At 43.5% G+C, this 25,109-nt stretch overlaps 1 protein-coding gene across 3 annotated transcripts in view; it reads left to right on the top strand.

Moving 5' to 3' along the window:
• FYB2 (FYN binding protein 2) overlaps nucleotides 1-25,109 on the top strand; it is a 494,151-nt gene that overhangs the window by 220,036 nt on the left and 249,006 nt on the right. For all 3 annotated transcript variants that reach the window (XR_015307520.1, XR_015307527.1, XM_086952746.1), the window contains exon 5: nucleotides 24,049-24,146. Coding sequence is in view for 1 of the 3 variants with exons in the window: in XM_086952746.1 (XP_086808872.1) it covers nucleotides 24,049-24,146 (98 nt within the window). In the remaining 2 variants the exon portion in view is untranslated. The remainder of the gene's footprint in view (nucleotides 1-24,048; nucleotides 24,147-25,109) is intronic.

Below are 25,109 nucleotides of genomic sequence, written 5' to 3'. Positions count from 1 at the left end.
GACTGTTCCCATGGGGCAACAGGGTCAGAGCTGATTTGCATATCGCCATTGTCTAACCCAGGGTGGTGTGGAGTGCAAAAAAACGATGGATTTGGGCCCAGATCTTTTGACTGGGGGAATGTGTGACATTGATCCACATTCAGTCCATCACTTGTTGTTTTTGCAATTGCCGCCCTAAGTGCACTGGGGATGCCCAGACGTGGGTCCCAGGCACTCCACACCACTTGGAGTCAAGCTAGCCGGGCTGATGAGAGGTGTTACCTCGAAACCGGTCCGGTCCTCGGATGCTTGATTCCGTTCTGGGAAGGACATGGCTTTTGTAGTTCGGACTGGACTGTTCCCATGGGGCAACAGGGTCAGAGCTGATTTGCATATCGCCATTGTCTAACCCAGGGTGGTGTGGAGTGCAAAAAAACGATGGATTTGGGCCCAGATCTTTTGACTGGGGGAATGTGTGACATTGATCCACATTCAGTCCATCACTTGTTGTTTTTGCAAATGCCCATTTGAATGAACACACCTACTCTTATTGGCGTACATAGTTTTTCCGAAAGCGCCTGAATCTGACTTTGCATGTCACGGGGTAAATGATAGCACTATATATCACTATAAAAGAAAGTGTAACCCTCGTCTAGCTCATTCCTGGTCCAAGAGGGTTCGTGAGTTGAAGTCCCTATCCCCGACAGGCAGAAGTGCGGCTCCTGCACCGCAGTGTAAATGATGGTGCTATATAGTGCTGTAGCAGGAGGTGGACCCCTTCTCCTCTGGCCATTTCATAGTGCAGTGCCTTCTGTCACTCAGAGTCCTAACCAGCAACAGGCTGATGCACTTCTTTAAACTTCGTGGCTGAGGGTAGGTAACCAATGAGCCGAAATCATGTAAGGGGAGCGAGAAAATTGAAATAGGACTCAAATAGTTTAATTTTCAATTTGGACAGTCTAGCTATAGAAGAGGAAGGTAGAACCAAACAGAGCATTACAGTAGTCCCTGCGGGAGAGAATAGCCATGGTGACCACAGTTTGAGGCACAGCAAAGGGCTGGAGTGGGTTTTTATAGCAGTTGAATGGTGGAAAAAGGAGGATGAGATTGTGCTAATCTGATAGGAGACATTGAGTAAATGGTCAAAGTAGAACCTTAAATACCTGATGTTGGGTATCAGAGTCACAGGCCATCATTTGGGAGACCGGATGGAAAGTTTCTTGCCTACTATAAGAAGCTCTGTATTAGTTGGTAATTACAACTTGGCAACCTCTAGCAAGCAAGAACAAATGTTTACTGGAGAGATAGCTGCTGAGAATCTCGTCAGAGTAGTATCCGATTGCTGTCACCATATGCCATGAATGCGAGGCCAAAGGAGCAAATAAGATTAACCAAAAGGTAATCTATTGATTAGACCGGATTGGCCTCAGGGGAAGGGCAATGCCTGACCAGCTAAAGAAGGATATGTTGGGAGGAAGCTGAATGGCTTAAGCGCAGTCATTCAAATACAAGCAAATCCAGGCTAGAGGGATATCTGCACTGCCAATATCCATGAAATGAGATAGTTTGATCTCATGAGATACTGTGCCACAAGCAGCTGGCAAATCTGAGTACCATGGTGGCAATACATCCCTGGTCAGCCTTTATCCTTAGATAATCTAAAGTGGCCCCAGGGCCTTTTCCGTACTGTGGGAAGAGGATGAAACCCCGATTGATAGGAATTGAGGATGTTGGCTTCCAGAAATTTTGACAGCTGGTTATTTGATTTCTTTCAAGAATCTTGATCTGGAGAGGAAATAGGTCTATTGGGAGTAAATGCCGGACAAGGATGGAACTGCAGATTATATTTTTTAGAGAGGAAACATAAGTGTATACTTCTTATCTGCTGTTACTGTGGAGTATAAGGAAAGGTATCATATTGCTCTTGTTAAATAAGTCCAAATGTGTTTGGAATAATTTGCAGGATGTTCATGTCACAATGGTCCAGAGGGGAGCCAGAATTGATTGATGTAAAGTGATGCAGTTTGAGTCCAAAAAATTAGGGTAAAGTAAGGTGAGCTGAGAAAGGTCATGATTGGCGGGGGTGATGCAACAAGTCCTGTGTGAGTGGAAAGCCTCCTTAAAGCCTAAAGAACAGCCGATATTGACAACATTGTAAGAGTGCACTACATTGTGATTAAAATGGGTCAATGGATTTATTGCATCAAGTGATATTGGGAAGCAAAATTACTAATTTTAAGATATCTTTAGTATTGTTAGAAGCAGTGGAAATCTTCTAGGCATAATGAGAATGTCTAAGATAGTGAGCCTCTTGTGTTCCTTAAGAATGAGGAGATGAAGATTGTGCTTGGATAAGGAATAACTACTTCTTAGGCTTTTTTCTGTCTCTTTAGAGCAGCCTTTCAATTCTTTAAGGTCCAGAGTATACCAATTAAGTCAAAGAAGTGATGATCAAAGCACTCACTTGCTTTCTGATCTTCTTAAAGGAAGACAAAGGGAGAGTTTGTCCCTAAGAAGTGAGACTTTGAAATTTGATGGAGTAAGTGTATACTAGCGCTTTTGTGCTGTAGAAGAATGTGAAACCGTGGCAGAGAGTAGATACTGGTCAAAAACTAGCACTTAATGATTTATCCATACCAATAGAGGAGCCTGGTGAAATGGAATCTGGTCATGTGGCGCAAGAAATATGTTGATAATTTGCCTGGTGGCATGCCGTCTGATTGCTAGTTGAGAAATACCTGAGACCGAGCAAGAATTGCGTAAATGATGGGACTCGGGTGTGGACGACTGATCAACCTTGATTGTTGATGTCTTGGGCTATTATTCCTCATAAGAAACTCAGAAGAAGTGGAGTTAAAAAGTCTGCAGAAGTATTAAAGCTGGTGGCTGAGCCTGGTGGGCTATAGACTAAAGGCTTAAGCGTGCTAGAAGCTTAAATCATACCCTTAAGGCTGAACATTTCTGAGTCAGGAAATAGATCAAAATGAGGTTAGGACAAAACTATAGAACATTTAAAGAGTATGGCAAAACCTCTGTTGTTTTTAGGCATGAGAAATGGGTGGAGTAATAGTGTGGAAGAGTTGTAGGTGCCCAAACCATGGGTTGAAGCATTGAGTCTCAAATCAGTGATAAACCGAATATCTAAACATGTATTGTCCACCGAGTGATTAATTTCCCACACATTTTTTATTAAAGACTTGATGTTAATCCGAGCAAATTGATAAATGTATATCTGGGGAAAGGTATGAGGTGTGGCTACACCTGAATAAGCAGAAGACATTTTGCGGGGAGCACGCAGGAAGAGGAGCACTTGCTTTAAGACTAACTATAAAGGGTGTCCTAGTATCCTGTAGCAGATGTGGTCAGCTTTAAGTAGGACAAACAGACAACATTTAGATGGAAAATTGAGGGTGAGCTTTTGGAACAAGAGTGGACAAGTCAAGGAAGTAGCCCAACCCAGAGAAGAATCGACACCATGGTTGGCACCTGTGTTCACTATATACTATTCTGTCTAATTGCATGCAGGTGATAAGAACACACATTCCTTGGGATGCTGTATGCACAAAACAAAGTGTGCTGCATCATTGTGATTTGATTTATACAACACTATATCCATCACCTTGTAGTTATGCCATTATTTATTGCCGAACAACTTACTCATATGCATGATGTCCGACGTTGGAAAGTCTCACACACTGTGCACATGCCCTGCATTTAAGGCTTATCAAGACCAGCCACATACTTGTTTCTTCCCAAGCAATATGCATTATAATATTGTCTGCATTGACACAGGACGTCTTGCTTTCTTCATACACATCCGCACTTGCTACTACCATGAATGATTTGCTCTTTGCTGCACCTACAGATACGCTGGTTTTGATACTGAGTCCTTGTGTTCTCAATATCCTAGTATGCCACATTGTGAGGTACTACATGTGTTGCACATGATGAAACAAGTATGTAGCGGGCCTTCATAAGCCTTACGTGCACAGCTTGTGCCCCGTGTGTGAGTGTATCCAGTGGATACACTCACACACGGGGCATATGCCATGTGTATAAGGCTTATCAAGGTCCGCCACATACTTGTTTCTTCCCAAGCAATACACGTCATAAGATTATTATCTGCATGGACACAGGATGTCTTGCTTTCTTCTAAATACTTCGTACACATCCACGTTTGCTACTTCCATAAATGATAGTCTTTCCAGCACCTACTGATATCCTGGTTTTGATTACTCACTTTGCCAGCCTATGGGTGAAATAGATTAGGTGTGCCTGACTATGAACTGTTTTGTTGTGCCTTTCAGCTTCTATGGGTGCATAAATGGTTCTCAAATAGTCCTTCACCCATAAGTATCTGAACATTTTATCTACTTTCCCACTGAGTGACCTAACCAGAGCATTTATTGGTCCCCGTGCTAAGCAAAATAAGTTACCAACGTTACTGAGAATAGCAAATTGTTGTTCGCGCAGATGCTGCATTTGGACTGGAAAGAGAACCTCCCAGTCACTCAATCTACTGATAGAAGAACTCTCTGGGATGATTTTTCATCATGGACAAAACAACTAACCACAGACAGCAGGCTGGAGTTTTTACTGTGGCACACTTTTTTTTATGACTTGGGCACAGAGTCATTTTTCTGCTATGAAGTGCAAAGACTACCAGCGGGACAGCTCATGTTATGCAGAAGAATAGTAAATGAGATCTTCTCTATATAGAGTGTGGAAGCTCAAGATCCTCTAGGACATGCAGTTGTGCATCACTTACCTAGACTAGGGAATTTTAAGAAAATAATATTATTTTAAGCCCTCACTAAATTGATGGAAATTACTCTAATGTATTTGAAGGATAAATGGGCGACCAACTTTGGTTGGATTGGATATATTAATGGATGGAAACTAATACTAAGCTATGCTCCTGAGATCTTGAGACCCCTGGAGATTAGCAAGGTGTATCTAGCCCTCCTACAGCAGATGTAATTCTCTAACATTAGATTCTATCACAATGCATGTTCACGTAGCATAGTACCAAAATTTAGGGCAGTGGTGCCTGATTTTTTAATGGAAATGACAGCCAGAAAAGACTTCTCAGGCTGGAGCTAGGCATATTCTGCTTAAGGCCTCTCCTCTAAAAATGGAAATTTGCTAATGAAATTCATGGGCTTGGCACTGGTTTTAGGAAAAAGAAACATTGCTATGGCCAGGAAATTAACTAACACTCCTGCACAAAATAGCTGGGTGAAAGCTGCCCAAAACAGGACCAAACTTCAGAATATGACTTTACATATGGAGACAATGATGAGCAAATCATGCCATTTGTTGGCCCAGGGATAGGATGAATGGAGAACTTTGAAGAGGAAAATAATTAAAATAATACAAGGGAAGGATTGCATGCCAGAAGACAGTACCACTAAAGAGATGGCTAGTTCCTTAGAGGGTGCTGCTCCATATCCCGAGTCACTGATGAGATTTTAGTTTTCAGCATCTAGAGAATCTTGCCTCAGATGACCTAGCCTCTCATGATAATTCCTAACCTGACCGTCCGTGGTTAAATTAAATGCCTGATCTAAGTGTGCAAGTTTAATTTAGAGATGATAGTTTGGTACATTATTATGATTTTTGGAAAATGTGATTGTTAGACTGGGCTTTCTCTGCAGGGTTAATCCCAAACTTTTTGCCTCTACCCTCCACATTCCCTGGATTTGTTTTTGTTTGCCTTAGGACTCTGTGCACTTTACCACTGCTAACCAGTGCTTAAAGTGTTTGTGCTTTCTCCTTTAAATATGGTAGAATTGTCTTATACCCAGTTGGCACATTGAGTTTATTTGTAAGTACCTAAAGTGGAACTACATGTACCCAGGGCCTGTAAATTAAATGTTACCAGTGGGCCTTTTAGCGCTCATTGTGCCACCAACTTAAGTAGCCCTTTAAACCCGCCTCAGACCTACCATTGCAGCCCATGTGCGCAGTTTTAAACTGCCATTTCCGCCTTTTGAAAATAAATATTTTGCCAGGCTTAGACATGCCTTTTTAATACATATCTCACCCGTAGGATAGGCCCCAAACAGCCCACAGGACAGGGTGCAATGTATTTAAAAAGTTGGACATGTCATTTTAAGTTTTACATGTGCTGGCAGTGAAAAACTGTTCCATTTGTTTTCTAGGCCTGGGCGGTAAATTCCGTTCCGCTCGCAGTATTTGGGTAATTTTGCTTTCCGCGGAGAACGCGGGATTGCCCATAATTCCACGATCCACGGCTTCGTGGAATTTTTTGCTTGTTTGCGCTTTCAAAATGCCTGTTCGTAAGATATTTCCCCCGTGCACACAAACAAATTTCGCGAATAGGAAAAAAGCATAGCGAATGGGCGGAACAAGCAATTTCGCGTGTTCTTGGAATTCTGCATGCTCGCAGAGATTTTTTACTGTTTTGCGGAGCTTTGCGGAGTGCGACTAAACAAATGCCGCCCACCCCTATTGTTTTCCACTACCTCCAGGTCTCCCTCTCCCATAGAATAATATTGGAGTTACCTTATTACTTTTAATAAGCTGTAACATCCAAATGGGAACAGCGAAACAGCTCATGTTTGGTGTCTTTGGAATTGTAGGAAAAATCCTCTTTTATCGTAAAGTGGGATTTTAAATAAAAATCTGGAAAAATGCCACCTTTAGAAAGTTGACTTTTTCCTGCCCTAGCCATTTAGTTCTTGCGGTACAAAAGGGGGTGGTGATGGACGGAGCATCTGAATCAATCAAACACTCACACCCAGTCGAAAGATCTGGGTTTAATCCATCACCGTTCTTTAGCCCACTCTGCCATCCCAGTTCAGACATGGCTATATGCAAATCAGTCTGACCCTGTGCCTCATGGGAACAGTCCAGCCCGAACTGCCAAGCCATGTCTTCCCTGGACCGGAAACAAGCTTCCGAGCCGGTTTCTGGCATTCCAGCCGTCTTCAGCCCAGCTTGCTTGAATCCAGTGGCAAAGTGAGCAAGGGACTCACGTCTGAGCATACCCTGCCACACTTATGGCGGCCAAAAGCAGTACAAAAGGGGGTGGTGATGGACGGAGCATCTGAATCAATTCAACACTCACACCCAGTCAAAAGATCTGGGTTTAATCCATCACCGTTCTTTAGCCCACTCTGCCACCCCAGTTTAGACATGGCTATATGCAAATCAGTCTGACCCTGTGCATCATGGGAACAGTCCAGCCCGAACTGCCACCCCCTTTTGTACCGCTTGTACCGCTTTTGGCCGCCATAAGTGTGGCAGGGTATGCTCAGACGTGAGTCCCTTGCTCACTTTGCCACTGAATTCAAGCAAGCCGGGCTGAAGACGGCTGGAATGCCAGAAACCGGTCCTCGGAAGCTTGTTTCCGGTCCAGGGAAGACATGGCTTGGCAGTTCAGGCTAGACTGTTCGCATGAGGCACAGGGTCAGACTGATTTGCATATAGCCATGTCTGAACTGGGGTGGCAGAGTGGGCTAAAGAACGGTGATGGATTAAACCCAGATCTTTTGACTGGGTGTGAGTGTTTGATTGATTCAGATGCTCCGTCCATTACCACCCCCTTTTGTACCGCTTTTGGCCGCCATAAGTGTGGCAGGGTATGCTCAGACGTGAGTCCCTTGCTCACTTTGCCACTGGATTCAAGCAAGCCGGGCTGAAGACGGCTGGAATGCCAGAAACCGGTCCTCGGAAGCTTGTTTCCGGTCCAGGGAAGACATGGCTTGGCAGTTCGGGCTGGACTGTTCCCATGAGGCACAGGGTCAGACTGATTTGCATATAGCCATGTCTGAACTGGGGTGGCAGAGTGGGCTAAAGAACGGTGATGGATTAAACCGAGATCTTTTGACTGGGTGTGAGTGTTTGATTGATTCACATGCTCCGTCCATTACCACCCCCTTTTGTACCGCTTTTGGCCGCCATAAGTGTGGCAGGGTATGCTCAGACGTGAGTCCCTTGCTCACTTTGCCACTGGATTCAAGCAAGCCGGGCTGAAGACGGCTGGAATGCCAGAAACCGGTCCTCGGAAGCTTGTTTCCGGTTCAGGGAAGACATGGCTTGGCAGTTCGGGCTGGACTGTTCCCATGAGGCACAGGGTCAGACTGATTTGCATATAGCCATGTCTGAACTGGGGTGGCAGAGTGGGCTAAAGAACGGTGATGGATTAAACCCAGATCTTTTGACTGGGTGTGAGTGTTTGATTGATTCAGATGCTCCGTCCATTACCACCCCCTTTTGTACCATTTAGTTCTTGCAGCCTGCTTCTGGGTCACATGACAAGCTTATGTGTGCCTGGATAGTCTGTCACTGGCAGGATGGGAGGGCACAGTCCCACTTACACCTGAGGCTGAGTCCTGCGTTCATATTAGTCTGGAGCAGGGGAGGAAGGAGACCTGAGCACTTCAAAGTTAATCCTCTAGACATTTCTCCCACTCCAAAGAAAGCACAAGGTATAAATATTGGACCTCAGACACAAACACTTCAGTGCACCTCTGGATCTGCTGATGTTACAGTAAGGACTGCTGTTCTGCTTTGTTGCCAGAAGGACTGCCACTCTTTGTCGTTTTGGAGTCAAATTAGTTATTACCTTTTACTTTACTTTTTTAAATTGGTGTGGGATTGCTCTTTTGTTGTGAATTTACTTTGCTACTGTTAGAGGCAATGTTTAAAGAATGTGTGCAACACTTCAGATTTAAGCCTGACTGCTCTGTGCCAAGCTACCAAGGGGTGGTGCCTCGGTTACTTAGGGGTTTGCTTGTCCCTAACCAGGATTGTGGTTACTATTTGAGTAGTATTTCACCCCCAACCCGTAACTCAATTTCTTACAGTGCCCCTATTGAGACATGTATTTAGGCTCATCCTCTCCTTGAAGGATATTTGACACGTTGTTTAGAAATTGTGACTTTTTTAGGGTAACTGAAGTTTCATGTGTTTGTTTTATGCAATATTAGGACACACAGACTAAAAAACTGACTATCCTTTTTTTTTTTTTTTTTAATTTCCACAGTTCAGCAATATCAGTTAACAAACACAAGTCAAAATTGAATTCAGAATTACAGAAAAATACCAAAAAAAAGCTAATGCATTCTTGTAAAAAATTAAAGCATTGAACAAGGTGGTAAACCATAACTCGTAAATCGCATATTCATACATTCAAATGGGCATCAAAAAGCTGCCAGATATTCATTCCTAATTTACGTTTCGATGCCCCCTTTATTGCATATAGACTTAATTCTATATTAGCTAATCAATACATTTTGGCCCTCCAGAGCTCGAACCTTGGTGACTCAGGGCATAACCAGTCCCCCGCAGTACATAAGCGAGCAATGGTCCTTGCTACAAACAGTAAAGATCGATGTTTGTACAAAACACTCCCTCTTGTGACTAGACGCCCCATTTCTAGGAGCATTAAGGCCGGAGTGATAATAAACGTGACCCTTAAAATAATAGATATAAAAATTTCAATGTCATGTAGGAACCTATTCAGTTTAACACAGCTGAAAAAAATGTGCACCATATCAGCGTTGTCATCCCCACAACGAAAACATTTACCATCATAGCAATCACCCCACGTTTGCATACGTGCTGAGGTGTAATACAGTCTAAATAAAGTTTTAAAAAATTGTACTTTTAAGTTTGCTGATAAGAAAACTTCCTTTGATCTTGCAAGTGCATCTTCAATTGAAACATCAATTTCAGTTTCTCCCAATGTCGATGACAATTGTAAATTATGCTTCTCCAAATCATCTTTTCTAAATGAAATCAGTATTTTGTACAATACTCCTATTTTGCTCTGAGATTTAATGGCCTCAATCAAAGGATTAGAGATCAAATTTAATTTCCTATTTAACAAAAAATCCTGTATCTGAACATACTTAAACTGTGACTGTGGTAAATTGTATAACTTAGCCAAGTCTCCATACTGTTTGATAAATCCCCCCTCGTCATATAAATCTCCTAGCTGGTGTACTTATCTCGCCAACCAACAGCAATCCATTCACAAAATATAGAAGGGAGCAATTTAGTTGCATTCATGGGAGTGTAATAAGAAAGAGCTCCTAGGTCAATTAATTTACGTACTTTTCTCCATGTTTTTATTGCTGCATCCTAAATCTTAAACCTAGTCCTTTTGTAAAAACTCCCTTCAATTTCCCGAAATAAGCTACGATTAGCTTCTATTCCTAAAACTAAATAAAAAATAGAGCTAGTTTTTGTTATGTTGCACCCATCCTCCCTACACAATAATACACCCATTTTTTGTAGCAAACAAACATAATAATACAGGGCGAAATCAGGTACTGCTATACCAACCCTTGCAGTTGGCAGTGACATAAATCTCAAGGCTCTACGAGGTTTCCCAGGGGCCCATAAGAATTTGGAACAGAGTGCCTGTAGCTTCTGCAATTGGGGTGGCGATATTTCTAATGGTATTGCTCTAAAAAGGTATAAGACCCGCAGAAGAATATTCTTTTTTAGAATGTTCGCGCGACCAATCAAAGTGAAATGTAGCCTACCCCATCTCTCCAAGGAATCTGCAATTTTACTACATAATGATCCCGATTTGCCTCTACGACTGAAGTTATTGAGGCCCTAATCTTTACACCCAAATATGTAGCTTCAGTCACCACTTTTGGGTCGTTTAATCCCACAATGTCAGTACATACAAGTTGCGTTTTATGGACATTCAGCTTGTATTCCGACATCTGACCAAATTTCCAAGCTAGCCGTTCGGTCTCCAGTATTGCAGTAGCCGGGTCCTCAGATGTGATCGCAATATCATCCGCATATGCGAATACTGTATAGGGTATGCTACGTACAAAAAAAGGCTTAATTAACTGACTTCTAGAAATCATTTCTATAAATGGATTAATATATAAGGCAAATTTTAGCAAAATCGAACATATTCATCGCTCATCGAAAATCAGCAGATAAATTAGGCCGCTGGGCTATTGTTGAACTTGGCGGGCGATTTAGGAACTTTACTTTATGTAATATCTATGGGTCTAATTTAGACGAAGCAGCAATATTGGAAGAATTGCATACAGAGCTTGCAACATGGCCTACCCCGTTAATTATTTTTGGGGACATGAACATAAATTTAACTAGTCAGGATTTTGTGGGAGGGGCAAAAAGCTATAAAGGGCGAAAACCACAGGTGTTTAAGGCTTTGTTTAGTATAATGAAAGATCATGGCCTGATAGATGCATGGAGCACATTATTCTCGACAGACCCCGGATATACGTTTTACTCTTTTCCCCATAAAAAGATGGTGCGGCTAGATTATTTTTTTTTAGGCACCGCTTCTTTGGCCAGGGCTGGCATGCAGATTTACCCTAAAATTTCATCTGATCACTCTCCTATTGTATTAATATTGTTTGGCTGGGGGGAAATCGGTAGACCTAAAAAATTCTCCTTTGATCGTAAGCTGTGTGTTAATGATAACTTTATAGAACATATATCCAGGTGGTTAAAGGAATTTTGTGATAATAACAGGGACTCAGCTAGTATCAATATAGTCTGGGATACCTTTAAAATTTGTTTTAGGGGGGAGGTTTTGAGTTATTTCATCAAAAAAAACTTAGAAGAGAACTAGAGAATTATTACTCTGATCTGCAAAAATGAAACTGATGCATGGTATTGCAAATCAGGGTAATATTTCCGATTTAGAGGATGAGGTTGCCAGAAAAAGGGCTAAAATAACCGGGGACTGCAAGAAAGTATCTGACTCATAGAAAATTATGTCATGAGTACAGGGAGTCAGTAGGAAGATGTTTAGCTCTTAAATTGCGCATGAATGAAGCTAGTCGTAATATTGTAGCATTAAAGGACAATGCAGTGATATCCAGGTCGGACCCAAAAGAGATTTTAGCTATTTTCCAACAATTTTACACTGATCTCTACACTAGCCAACAAGGGGGGGCTGTGGCAATAACATCAACTCTGTTAGGGGAGCTCCTCAAATTAGATTCAGAGGCGGCAGATATACTGGACGCCCCGATAACGATGGAAGAATTAACAAATGCAGTGAAGATGCTAGCGATGGGAAAGGCAGCTGGCCCTGACCAGCTACCTGGAGAAATATATAAACTTTTTTTTGAGTATTTGAAGGAAACGATGTTGGATACGTTTAGGGCTGCTCAAAGTGGGCTAGCCCCCAAGTCTTGGGATGAAGCCACAATTGTAGTTTTCAGTAACAAGGGCAAAGATGCAGAGCTGCCCGGTTCATATCGCCCTATCTCACTTTTAAATTGGGATGGTAAAATATACTCAAAAAATGTGTCTATCGAGGAATGAGGTGACAATTACATGTATCTAATTTGTAGTATATATAATCTTGCCTGTTGTAATCAATGCAATTAGTAAACATATTACTGATTTACAAAAAAGCAATGGCACTGTTCAGAATGTAGAAACACAGATCCAGTCCATTTCAACTGATGCTGAAGGGGTCAGACGGAATAGTCTATTGGCCTGCTTGTTCTGGTATGGCGGACAGTGTCACAGCACAGCTCCTGAATTCATTGGAGTCTGAAATTGCATACAAGATAGTCTAAAGTGCATTTCAGTTTGAGCTATATAGCGCTTTATGAATATAATTATACGCATATAATAATACTAAAATTAATTCAATGGTCTATGGACTTATTTTACATAATTTTAATCATTACTTGACTGTGGATTATGGTCACTGGAACAGAATAACTAGGTAATGTATTGCTATTGTAACACTTGTGGTCTTCTTGTACATAACCTGTTATTTAATTTATATAAATGAGTTTAATCTCGGGTGCGTGGGCCTATTATCATGCACTTTACTAATATTGGAAAGGCTTTGGTTACATTAAGAATACTTTAAAAACAAGGACAGAAGCCCTTTATGTGAGACAAAGGGTGCATTGGTTTCTCTTCCTCTGTTCTGCAATCAAGTGTTGTAAGGCTTTTGGATTTCCATCATTATGATGATAATGAATTGACATCACTGCAGATCAGAGCATGCAGACCACGGACTGGCATAGCAGAATGCTTCCAGTGAGTGCTACAACTGATATTAAAGGGATATTAATTCCACCAACTCCACCCGGACCTTCAAAAATGACCTCAAATCTCTTCTCTTCCAAAGACACTTCCAGAACTAAAACATCCCTTTTCTTGTCCCTCAAGGAAGTTCTTTCAATATTGTAAATTTGTAATCTATGCCTGCACTATCTTCATCCTAATGTGTTTTTTGTTTTTTGTGCGACTGCCATCTATTTTATTTTACTTTTTCTTCTTTCTTGTTTGTATCTGTAACGTGTAAATATGTACAATTCTCGTCTTGTAACAAACTTGGTTCTATTGTGAAGCACTCTGACACCTTTGGGCAAAGTCCGCGCTATATAAAAAATGCATTAAATAAATAAAATAAATAAGTAAATAAAAAGGGTGGCTGGGCTTAACTCAACAGTGGTCTATGCCACTGCTGCTCAGCTCTTCTCAGGACACCACTGCTGATCAGCTCTTCTCAGGACACCACTGCTGATCAGCCCTTCTCGGGACAGTCCTCATGGTGCCCCCCAATAAGCAATGCCTGATACTGTGCTTCAGCCGCAGCAATAAGTAAGGGAGCTGTGGATGAGAGGGGAGTAGTACATGGCATGATCATCTCCTTGGAGGCAGTGCTTAATTTGTAAAAAAGAAAAAAAAAGTGCAGGGGCTCTCGCCAGCTTCCACCACACATTGCCCCTGCCATGCTGCTATGATAGTAACAACACAACTACTAACCATGGCTCTCCTACATGTGTAACAATTTAGACTATTTCAGGTCTGCAAAGCTGTACAAATGGCTCGGGCGGCAGGTAATGGTCCTTTTTTTATGTATATTAAATTAATTATTAACTATTGTTGTGGTCGTCAATAAATTAGTCAGACAGCGTCACCTTGTGACTGTCACAAGCTACTGTGATGATAATTAAATGCTGGTGCTGAACAACGAAACCACTGGCTCAAATTAAGCACTGCTTGAAGGATGGCTCTGTCAGTGATTATAGGGGCGACTTCCTCTTCCCTTCCAGAGTCTCTGCCATTAAAGACAGTTTAGAAGTGTATGCACAGCCTCGACCGGAATGGGCTTTTCGCTGATGGGCTGGAGCCTTTGGAGGCTGGTTTTGAAAGTCCCGGGACTCTCATGGTGCCTCTGACCTTTCCCGGGTCCCTGAGGTTAGTTGTTGCAGGCATGGAGAGGCTTTGAGAGAGATCGAGGAGAGGGAGAGAGAAGGCGATCAAAGATGGAGGAGAGAGAGAAGACAGATGGGGAGAGGGAGAGAGAATATTTAGATGGGTGGAAAGAGAGAGCTTGCATAAAGACTAGGAGAAAAGGACTGGTTTGATCATTTTTGCAAGGGCTGCGTTTGATTGCCCTGCCCTGTGCACAGCTTCTGCAGGGACTGCCAGTATGTAATAAATAGCACTGCAGGAGGGACATTAACATTCACAGCATGCTTGTATAGGTTTCCTACGAGACTATAGTTGCATGTCTTTTTAGTGTTAATTACATGGGAAGCTGGCACTATAATAAAAAAAGTTGTCTTTCATACTTATTAAGTCCCCTCAGCTTTGACCTGGTACCTCCATCTTAAGTAGCAGGTAATTATATTCATAGTACCCACTTCTCGCTTCCCGACCACAAATCAGTGGTCGAAGAGTGAGCTAAAGGTAATATTTCACCAAACTGTCATTAACATCAATGGGAGAGGTTTATTGAGGAAACTGAATGTATTATTGTTCAACAGGTCCAGGCAACAGTATTTATACACAACAATCTCTTTAAGAATATAGGGTTGCCTACCCCCACTGTCGATGTATAATTTTCTGTTTGTGGTGGAAACTCCTGTAGTTTTGACTTTCACCTCCCCCCCGCCCCCCCCCCCCCCCCCCACAAGAACCTGTGCATGTCCATGAGATCAGGCCCTCTCCCTTAATGGTGCAAACTGTAGTCTTGGGATAGTGCATCACCCAGTGACATCTGCCTGGTGCCTGTGTCGATCCACTTTTTACCCAGGATTTCCTCTATTTAGAGAGAATCGGTGCAGAAAAGAAAACCGTTCTCTTTACCATTGCCAGTGTCACTAAGAATCACCAGCCAAAGACATTCCAGAATGTTCCTTTGTAAAAGGAGAAGTAGTTTTATTTATTTGTTATCGTTTTTGTCATATACAGTCAAGTGCAGCATAAAAACAGCATTGAAATGCAAAATAAATATTAACATTACATAAGGAATAAAGTAAAGAACTGTCAACTAACTTAAAAGTATAACGTCATGCATACAATCGATAGTGATTGCTTTGTTAGCATTATGAAATGACAGAACATAACCAACATTTTAAGTAGAGAAAATAAACACCATCCCAGAAAAACCCTAGGAAATTTCCTTGCAAATTCTCTACACTCCTTCCACTTGCTATACACACTTAAAACTGGATCTGAACTATTGGGGTCAAGCAGAATGCCCAGTTCCCTACTGGTCCCACCATCCCAGGATGCATGGACCAGAAATAAACATATAAAGTTTACATTCTGCTTCTCTTCCTTTAAATTCAAGAAATTGTTTACGGTAACCCAAAAAATTAATAGGTTCCCCCTTGAAGCTCTGTGGGTGTATGTCTGGCTCCTCCAACTCGTGTAATATTTTCACACACAACAAATTCACCCATCTGTCCTTGTTGATAATGGTGTAAGGCAGTAGTGACCAAACTTTTTCGACCCGCGGCTCCCTTGACACATTGGTCATTGCCCATGGCTCCCCACTGTTACTTTTTTTAGAGGGTGAGGTGGCTGTAAGATCGGCCTCGGGAGTACTTACATTTTTCTCCCTGAAAATTATTGGGATGAAGCTGATGAAGGTATTATAATCATATATGCAGGGTGTTTCGTACTACTAAGGCGCGGTGCCTCTAATAAAATATTCCTAGCTACACTTCTTTGCCCATGCCTTTTTGGAATACCCTCTCAAACTTTTTTATCCCACATACAGTGCTAGATAGCACCCCTATGCATGTAGGCCCCATTGCCAAAGTGTTTCTGTGCTTGAAGATTATTTGCATGCACTTCCATTTCTACCCATGTCATACATGCCTACACACCTGTCTCAGCAGGGTGACTTACGATTTTTGAAACCACATACAGCTTTATTTTTGCTGTATGCTCCCTAAAATTGCCTCCAAATGAATGCACGTAAAATGAATTCCTCTGATTTGTTTCTTTTTAAAAGGTCCTCTTTCTTGCTTCCAAATGTTGCCATTATGCTGTATATGGTGTTTTACTTTCCTGAGCTCAAGGAGAGAGCAGACCTGTCTGGAAATGTGTGTGTACTGAAAGAAATGTGTACTGGAAGTACCTATGATTCAAGTACAAATGTCAATACTTAATAATACTAAGTGTGTTTGATAGACAGGGTAACTGTACTTTCCTGATAACTTCAATTGGTGTAAAATGCATTTGGAAAATAAACTATTAATGGGTTTAACAAAATAAATCTCGCATCTTCTGCTTACTTTGGGAGTGTTGGAACGTGGAGATCCAGTGATATATGGAGTTCATCTTCCTCGACATGACATCAATTAAGCAATACTTTTACAGCTTTAGGCATGTCACTTAAAAATCATCAACATTGTGCGTTTAAATCTAATTAGTTTAACTGAAGCCATCAGACCCTTCAACATTAAATGCATTAAAGTGCTTGGTGCGTGGCTCCCCAGGCTAAGTTTGACTGCTCCCCAGGGAGCCATGGCACACAGTTTGGGAACCACTAGTGTAAGGAGATCCAGAATCAGCAACCAGTGTTACTCATCTACACCCTCCGTAACCTCATGTATCCTTAGAATATGAGGGTTCGCTGTATCAGAACTAGAATGATCACATTCCTCTACAATACACACAACCGATTTTGATTTGCAACACACACACAAGAAGAATACCCTGTCATTCCGCATTTAGAGTATTTCTGACTCTGGGCAGGACACCTCATCATGGTCTAGATGAGAAGTACTCCCGCACCGGTAACAATTCCCTTTCAAATCAGACATTCTTGACCTGGAATTCTGTTTCCCTACATTCTTTTCCTCTTTCTTAAAATACTTCCTGGTTACTCTTCTGGTAAACTTTCTTTTTGACCATTTTAACAATGTCGTTGTCACCATCTTTTTTGATAGCTGACACTACAGCTTTGGAGCACCTAGAGTTAAGCACAGACTTGCTAATAATGGATGTGACATCTTGCAAACTAGACTCCACATGGCCTACACTGTAGGGGCAAAATATGCATCCAAACCTGCCAAGGCATGTGTGAAACCATTCAGTTAGTCTCCAGAGTGTTTTTTTCTCCATGCGATTGTACACTCTGAGACCCTCAGGCCCAAGGCAATGCAGAAGTATTTTTTTTCTCACTGTCAGGTGTCATTTCCTTACTTTCAAAAGTGTCAATGAAATTAAGAAAATCTCTCATTATTCCCACTTCGAATTATTCACCTCATCATCCTTCACCATGAAGGGTTGTGGTATGTGAAGATTCATCTAGAATAAATGCAACCATATAGAATTCAAACCGTGACCTGCAAAGCCGGAAAAATCATGGAATTTGTCTCCCCACAGTGATACGCAATTTGCGATGTGTGTATCACCAGAATAAAAGTAGTGTGCATCGCTAATTCCTGCTCAACGCTCTTCTGTTTAGGTGTGCAATCTCGCCTTTCAAACGTCAACAACGTGAAATTGAGCAGTAATTGCGGTGTCCACCCCAATTCTAGATGGAACACAACATGACGGGACGTGCTCACGCTAACAGCGAAGCTATGACAAGCGCTTGGCTGATGTGCACTATGACTGCAGCAGGGGAATGCTGAGTGCGAGATGCAGGCTGCAGATGGGTTCCCACAAGTGGTTCCCTCATGGCTGCACCCAGGGATGTAACTGTTTGTCCAGGTTAGGTCCTGCTAATGCCTGCAAAATGCCCCAGTTGTGGCCACGGCAGGGTTTGGCTTTCAAAGAATTAACCCACCAGGGGGTGTGGCTGCTCAGCGTAGCGTGATGACCGCACTGTAGAGTCACTCCAGAGTAACTGATCTCCTCCTGTCTATCTGCCACAAAAATCCGCTCCCTGAGGCAGGATTCTGCTGTCGGAGGATGCATGGACCCAATTGATCCAAGTCCAGAGTCTGTGGGACTCGAGCTACAGCTGTCGCCTGTGAGGGCCATATCCGGAGCTGACCCGGGCCACCGAGTGGAGGGTGGGGCTGCGGTGCCGCGACGTACGACGGACTGAGCCTTGGGCCTGTGCAGGAGTGGGTCGAGCTACCTCAACATGAGATCCCCAAGAAACAGAGCAGCACCCCTCCGGATGCGACAAGAGGCACAGAAGGGCCTGCTTTGGCCAGAGGAATGGCCACGGAGGTGAGGCCTGCCGGGTGGTGACTCACCAGCACAAAGGTGCGGAGAGAGACAAGCGATCGAGCAACTAGGGGTCTGGATGGACAAGAGGCCTGAATCGCCACTCAGACCCTGAGAGCGGTCGCTGACAATACTGAAGCTACACACTTCCCTGGGAGGAGCAGAGGGGACTCCAGTCAGCCCACGCCTGAGCCTGGGAAACTCCCCACACCACGTTTGGGCCCACAAACCATTTGACTGGCAAATCGAGGCACCGCCCTGGCTCCAGCTGGCAGGACTGGACCAGGGCCTGCCCTTGAGTCTTGGCGGTGGAGGCGACGGGTCCCATGGTCACCAGCGGGGAGAAAGGCACCTTTGTTGGTGACACCTGGAGAGACGACTACTTTGGCACCAAAACGGAGAAGCGCACTCCACTCTCACCATCCAATAATCATTGGCAGCGACATATAGGAGGAGCCTCGGCTGCACCACCTGCATCACACGCCCCGGTGGGGCCCCAGGGGTCAGCAACTACGCACTCCTTCGTTAGCTCGATGGCGCAAAGAGGTAGCTCTCATCATTGCGCCCTACAGGCCAACAACACACCGGTGCTCAGGTTAGAACGGTCAGTAATGTTGGGGTAAGGGCCCAAAAGTAACCCAGCAAAATAATTTGACGCTACACATTCCCCAAGGCGACACTCCAAGACCAACAGCCCAAACATAAACCAATGGGGGGAGCGGAGGGAGCAACCCCCGAACTAACTCTGAAGGACGTCATGGAGGCGATCATCGGAGTTAGAGCATCGCCGGAGGAGAAGATGGACTCAATCTCTTCGGGGGTAACTCTTATCAGGGCAGACCTCACAAAACTCTGGAAAAAAGTTAAACAAGCAGAGATCACAATGGCAACAGTATTTATGCACAACAATCTCTTTAAAAATATAGGTGTTGCCTACCCTCACTGTTGATGTATAGTTTTCTGTTTGTGGTGGAAACTGCAAACCTTTCGGGCATTCGATGAAAGTAAGCTGGACGATTATGAGGGACGCACCAGGCGCAATAACATCCGGATCCTTGGGGTGAAATTGGTGAAAGCAGATTAATTATTACTATTTTAGACATGCCACTTTTAGAAGTTGGTATTTCTGTGTGCTTATGTGTCTTTGTGCCCTGCCTGGATGTGTATTGAACATCTGGATCTGATTGACAGGAGAGAGGGGATGTGCATTCACTCTAGGCAGTCACAAGGGGGGTTGAGGTGTGCCCTGCCTTTCCTGGGTGTCTCAGCGCTAGGCTGAATAGACTTTGGCTGAATTCAGAGTAGCACAAGTAGTTTCCCTTACACCTTAATAGGCCTGGTCTGCTTTTGGAGTGGTGGGAGGGGTTGCACATGAATACGGCTGTGCCTGCCTACTACAAGGATGCCTCTATCCCCCTGTGGTGTGTCTGGGCCTGGACTGGAAATGTGAGTGGGGGTGTTGTGCACTTAAATATAGTGTATAAAGTGCTCCCAGAACGAAGACATTGGCACTATAAGCACAGGGACTGTGACCCCATGAAAGAGAGAAGGCACTGCGTGGATGGCACCTGACCAGAGGACTGCATGGAGGAACAGCCTTTGGACTGGACTGCTGGAAGTGCTGACCTTCTGCCTGTTGGGCTATGGGAAGGACTACCACTTTGCCTAGAGAACGCTTGTACTGGATTAACTGTGTGCGCCTTGCTGTTGTGCCCCAGTGATCTCCTGTGAGGGCTGCTTAAGCCCCTAGTGTATGCCAGTAGAGCGCTGGGGAGTGTTTCATGTTCTCTTTGTTGATCTCCTTGGTGGAGACAGGCTGAGCGCTGTACTTTTCACTTGAACTGGTGCCACAGGGACGCACATGAGGAGCACTGTTCAGGACGTCACTGAGCTAGCACTCGCAGTGCTGCTCTTGCCTCGTGTGTTACAATGAAGGGAGGGGAGAGCTGAGGCAGAAAGCGAACTCCCTCTTGACTTCTTGCTGTGTTTTTATTGGTACCAGTGGTCGGGGCTCTGCTCCATGGCCCTAGGCTTTCCACCAGCCCACAAGCAGTGAGAACACCCAGCTCAGCCTCTCCTCTGCGTTGTTGGGGCAATGCTCATGCCCAACAGGGGGCATGGCCCAACCACAAAGGGAAGCTGCACCCTAGCGGGCTCCTACCAGCCTAGCCAAAAGAGGAGTTTGCAAGGCGGGACATGGTCAATGGAGACTTCGCTACATGTCTCACCCACCGGGGGCGTAGTGCTGCAAGAGAAGCCCCCTAGGAAGCAGAACACATCTTGTCTCTCCCGCTGCAGCGAACCCAAGGGTGAGCATAAGGATGGAGACTTTTTTCTGTGTAAGCCGGGCCCTGAGTTCTTGGTCGATATTCCGTTGGTGATCGGCCACAGGCTTCCTTTCTGCTGTGCCCCGCCAATGAGGGCGGACGAGCTCAGGTGGGCGGTACCAAAAGTAACCACAGCACCAGCCATTGAGTGATAGGCGGGAGACCCAGCGAGGCCTCCCCACTGAAGTTGGCACTGTGGGGGGAGCCCCCAAGAAGGCCCCCCCTTCATGTGGTTTGAGAACGGGCCGCACTAATGTTTTCCTGTCCCGGGGGGCCATTTTCAGATACCACTCCGGTGCTTTTGCACCACCGTAATTACGACCTCATTTTCGGTAGTAGCTGGGCTGATGACCCAAAGGCCTATTTGACCAGGAGCACCATACACCAGGTAGATGGAGTGCCGGTTCTGCTCCTCATGATTGCCTGACCTGACTTCTTGATCCCTACGCTAAGGGGGATACATGGTGACCGTTAGGTGGCCCTTCTCTGAAGTGTCTACACTAAGGTTCATAGAGGGATCTGTGGATATTTGAGGTTATGCCCGACTCTAATTGCCTCATGTTCGTGTCCTGATATTATGATGTGATGTTGTTGGGCATATCTTCCAATTGTAAGGAAGGTGCACCTATGGGTTTCACTGATGGTTTTTATGTATAAAGTTGTTATGATGTTTTTGTAACGTGTGCACCCTAGGAGCATTGCTTCAGTGCACTACATGTGTTATGACAAATTTCCCATTTGGAAAAGTAATTTGTGTACTCTGTGACGTCATGACAAGTGCCTAGTGGCACATTGATATGTGGTTGTGATCTAATGTACTCTTATGAATAATGCAAAGTATATATTATATGTCCTTATGTGGAGTCTCTTTACTGGTGTGCCTAATGTTTCACTGTTGTGTGAGTGTGTTGTGCAAGCACTTTATACATTGCCTCTGGGATAATCCTGACTGCTCTGCAAAGCTACTAAGGGGGTGAGCAGGGGTTATCTTCCCTACCCTTGCTCTGACTAGAGTGATGTTTTCTGCCTGGCTTAGTTGCATACCCTAGCCAACCAGAAACCCATTTATAACACTTCTCTCTGATTTAAAGTGTTGCTGTTGGCTGGTGCTTTCTATATTTAACTCTTATTCATATGAACCTTTGTAGTCCCAATTCACTCTATTTGACAACCTTTGCAGTCTGCTTTGTTTCCGCTGTGTCTCATTTCTCGGAAATAGGGGGACTCCATGTTTAATGCAATGACGAAGAAGTGATAGCGACAAATCTGATAAGCAACATTGGGACTGGAACTGGAAATGACCTTACTGAATAGACCTGCAGGGCAACAAAGAGGGTATATGGCCTAACTGATAGGGCAGTCGACCTCAAATCTGGGGAACCGGGTTAGAGTCTCGGCAACGACGCTCAACATCCTGAGATTCTGGGCAAATCTCCTAATCTCCCCATGCATAACAAAAATGGATGTGTCCTCATGTAATGCAACTGGTGCTCATGTAAAGCGCTCTGATACCCGATACCTTCAGGTCAAGTTTGCGTGATATAAAACTCCGGGGAAACACCCTCCGCCCCTAGAAAATCATGAAATTGAATCGTAAAACAAAGTCAAAACTGTTAGGACGCAAACAAAAACCTCTGTTTTTGTGATATTTAACCCCTCCCACGCTCATGACAAGCTCAGCTCGTCATGAGCCACGGTTCTCGTGTGCTCATGACGAGCTGAGCTAGTCATGACCGTTGGAACGCTCGCACACGGGGATAATTCCCCTGCTGTGCTGAGCATTCCACGGAAACGGGTGTGGCTGTGACGAGCTCAGCTCGTCATGAGCACACGAGAACCGTGGCTCATGACGAGCTGAGCTAGTCATGAGCACCGGCGCTGTGCGCGCCCCCCCAGCACAGCGGAGGAATCGGCCCAGCAGCGAAAGGGTTAAAATTACTTTTTAAACTGCTCTGTTCAGGACTGGGTTGGTTTCAGAATCTGTTTTATTTCAATAAATGCCACATGGCCTTCTTGCCTTTTGTTATTTTCCTTGAGAAACACTGCATGAGTGAAAGTGTCTGCTTCTGTCCATTGCTTTTTTAGGTTTTTCCTGTATATTAGTTCATTGGAATGTTGCGCACCTAGGGGAAGACAATAGAGTGCTCCTGGCTTCTAATGGCTGGTAGAAGCCCGAAAATCAACATTCCAATGTTTTCTCATTTCACAGCTGTTGCTGTGAACAAAGGCCTCTCGAAGCCCGAGGGGGTTTAAATCCACTCTGGCTCTGAGGTATCTTTGTTTTTACAATTTAGAACATGGGGGCAGAACGCTCTAATAGCCTTAGACACCTCTGAAGGTGAAACATCCATTACAACGCAGTCACTACATTGCACTGCTTTTAAAACGCAACTGTTACAACGCAACTGCCTTTACATTGCATGCCATTACAACGCATGCCATTACACCGCATCATAAGGTAAGTAATGGAGATTTGTTTTAGGTTTAGGGTGGGTATGGGTTTTGGGGTAGGTGGAATAGTAATTTTTACCCCTATACTATCCAATACTTTCCCTACTGTTCCACTCACTGGAGTGGGAATAGTCATTTGTACCCCTACACTATCCAACACTTAGCCTTTTGTTGCCCTAAAAGTAGTATGTGTTGTAATGGAATGCCTTGTAATGGTATGCGTTGTAAAGGTATGCGTAGCAATGGTAGTTTTTAAAAATGTGTTGTAATGGCAGGTGTTGCAAAATCATGCGATGTAATGGTAGTTGGGATGTAAAAACTGTGTTGTAAATGGATGCTTTGAAATTTTTTGTGTTGCCTCTCATGCACTCTGTACGAGTTCTACTGGCCATTAAAAGCCAGCTCCCTTGTTAAAGGCCCTCACCTTCAGCCCGGGCCTTTAACTATGGAGTGGACCTTTAATGGCTGGTAGAAGGCTATAAAAGACATTCAATTCACATTGCGGAGGTTCAGTGACCACGTTATCATTTCAAATGTTCTTATTTTCAATCTTTATCTCATTTGCTCATTTTAAGCTTCAGGAGCTCACAAATTAATTTTCTAAGTAACCAGTTCAGCTTCGTTTTGCTAATTTCTATCTGTGAATTGTATTTATAGTCTTGTGTCCTCTGATTGTGCAATATGCGCTCTGATATTGCTCTTCCATGTACATCCAGCTTCCAAAACAAACGGTGCTGGCATAAACCCCTAAATTTAGTTAAAGTGGTTGCATTACCTTTTATTGATTTTGATACAGTAGAACCATAGCTGTGAATATTCCAGCAACAATGCTTTTTGTAATGCTTGCATTGCCTTGATTTCCTAGAATTGACCCAGAGGAACCAGAAATGTATGATGACATCTTACAGGTAAAGGCGCCCTTAAACACCGTGGACGGAAGTTCAGCAACAGAAGACTATCACAGTAAGTGCTGCCTTTTAAATGGTGGAATATAATAATGTCACTAGTGCACTTTATTCAAATTATAATTCATCTTGAAAAAAGTAGTGGTATCATTTGAAATTTAGGACGGCCGCTTCACAAAAATAGTGCACACTTGGAAGTCACCGAATAAAAATGACAGCCTTGCAATGAAACAGATTTTTCTAGTCTTACTTTGATACTTCGTTCATTCAATGCACTGAAAATCGGCTGCTACCTTGTATACATTTTAATAAATCTGGACATTCAACCAAGGTATAAAAGTGTCAATATGTATATGCACGTCATCTATAAAGACAATGGCGATATATATATATTCGTGAGCAAGGGAAACCTCCCGAAACGCGTCGAGTTAATTTCTGTTGCCAACTTTGTAAAATAAATCCTTGGATGCAACTTTTTGGGCTCGTGTTTTTCATGCAAACCTGGTGTAAGGAATTTTGTGTGGAGCAGCGATTTGATTAATGGGCTCGCCACCCAGCACGAGCCTCCGTCGTTAAGAGGTCGAGTCAAGGCGGCGTTCGGCGCTTGCAGAACCAAAAATGAATTATATATATATATATATATATATATATATATATATATATATATATATATATATATATATATATATATATATATATATATATATAATATTGTTTTATGATTATGTGCTGAAATATATCTGTTTTCAAAATGGTTAAAAAAATGTTTCGTTTTATTTTTGGAGGCCATATCACCATTTGACCTGGACATTTAAAGCGGGGAAAGGAACATAAAAGTAAACCACTGGGAAACTAGCAATACAGTATGCAAGTTTTTTGTTTTTATGATTATCAGAGTAATTACTTAGGTAGGTATTGGGAGTTGTTTTCCATTTGCAGCGCTCAAACCCTGTGAGGGGAAATACTTTGTTGCCAGCATGGTAAGGGCTCCATTAGATATGAAAAAGGGTATATGATGTGT

Source organism: Lissotriton vulgaris, chromosome 1_1 (assembly GCF_964263255.1).
Source record: "Lissotriton vulgaris chromosome 1_1, aLisVul1.2, whole genome shotgun sequence".
Taxonomy (NCBI): Eukaryota; Metazoa; Chordata; class Amphibia; order Caudata; family Salamandridae; genus Lissotriton; species Lissotriton vulgaris.
This window is presented reverse-complemented; position numbering and strand designations above follow the sequence as displayed.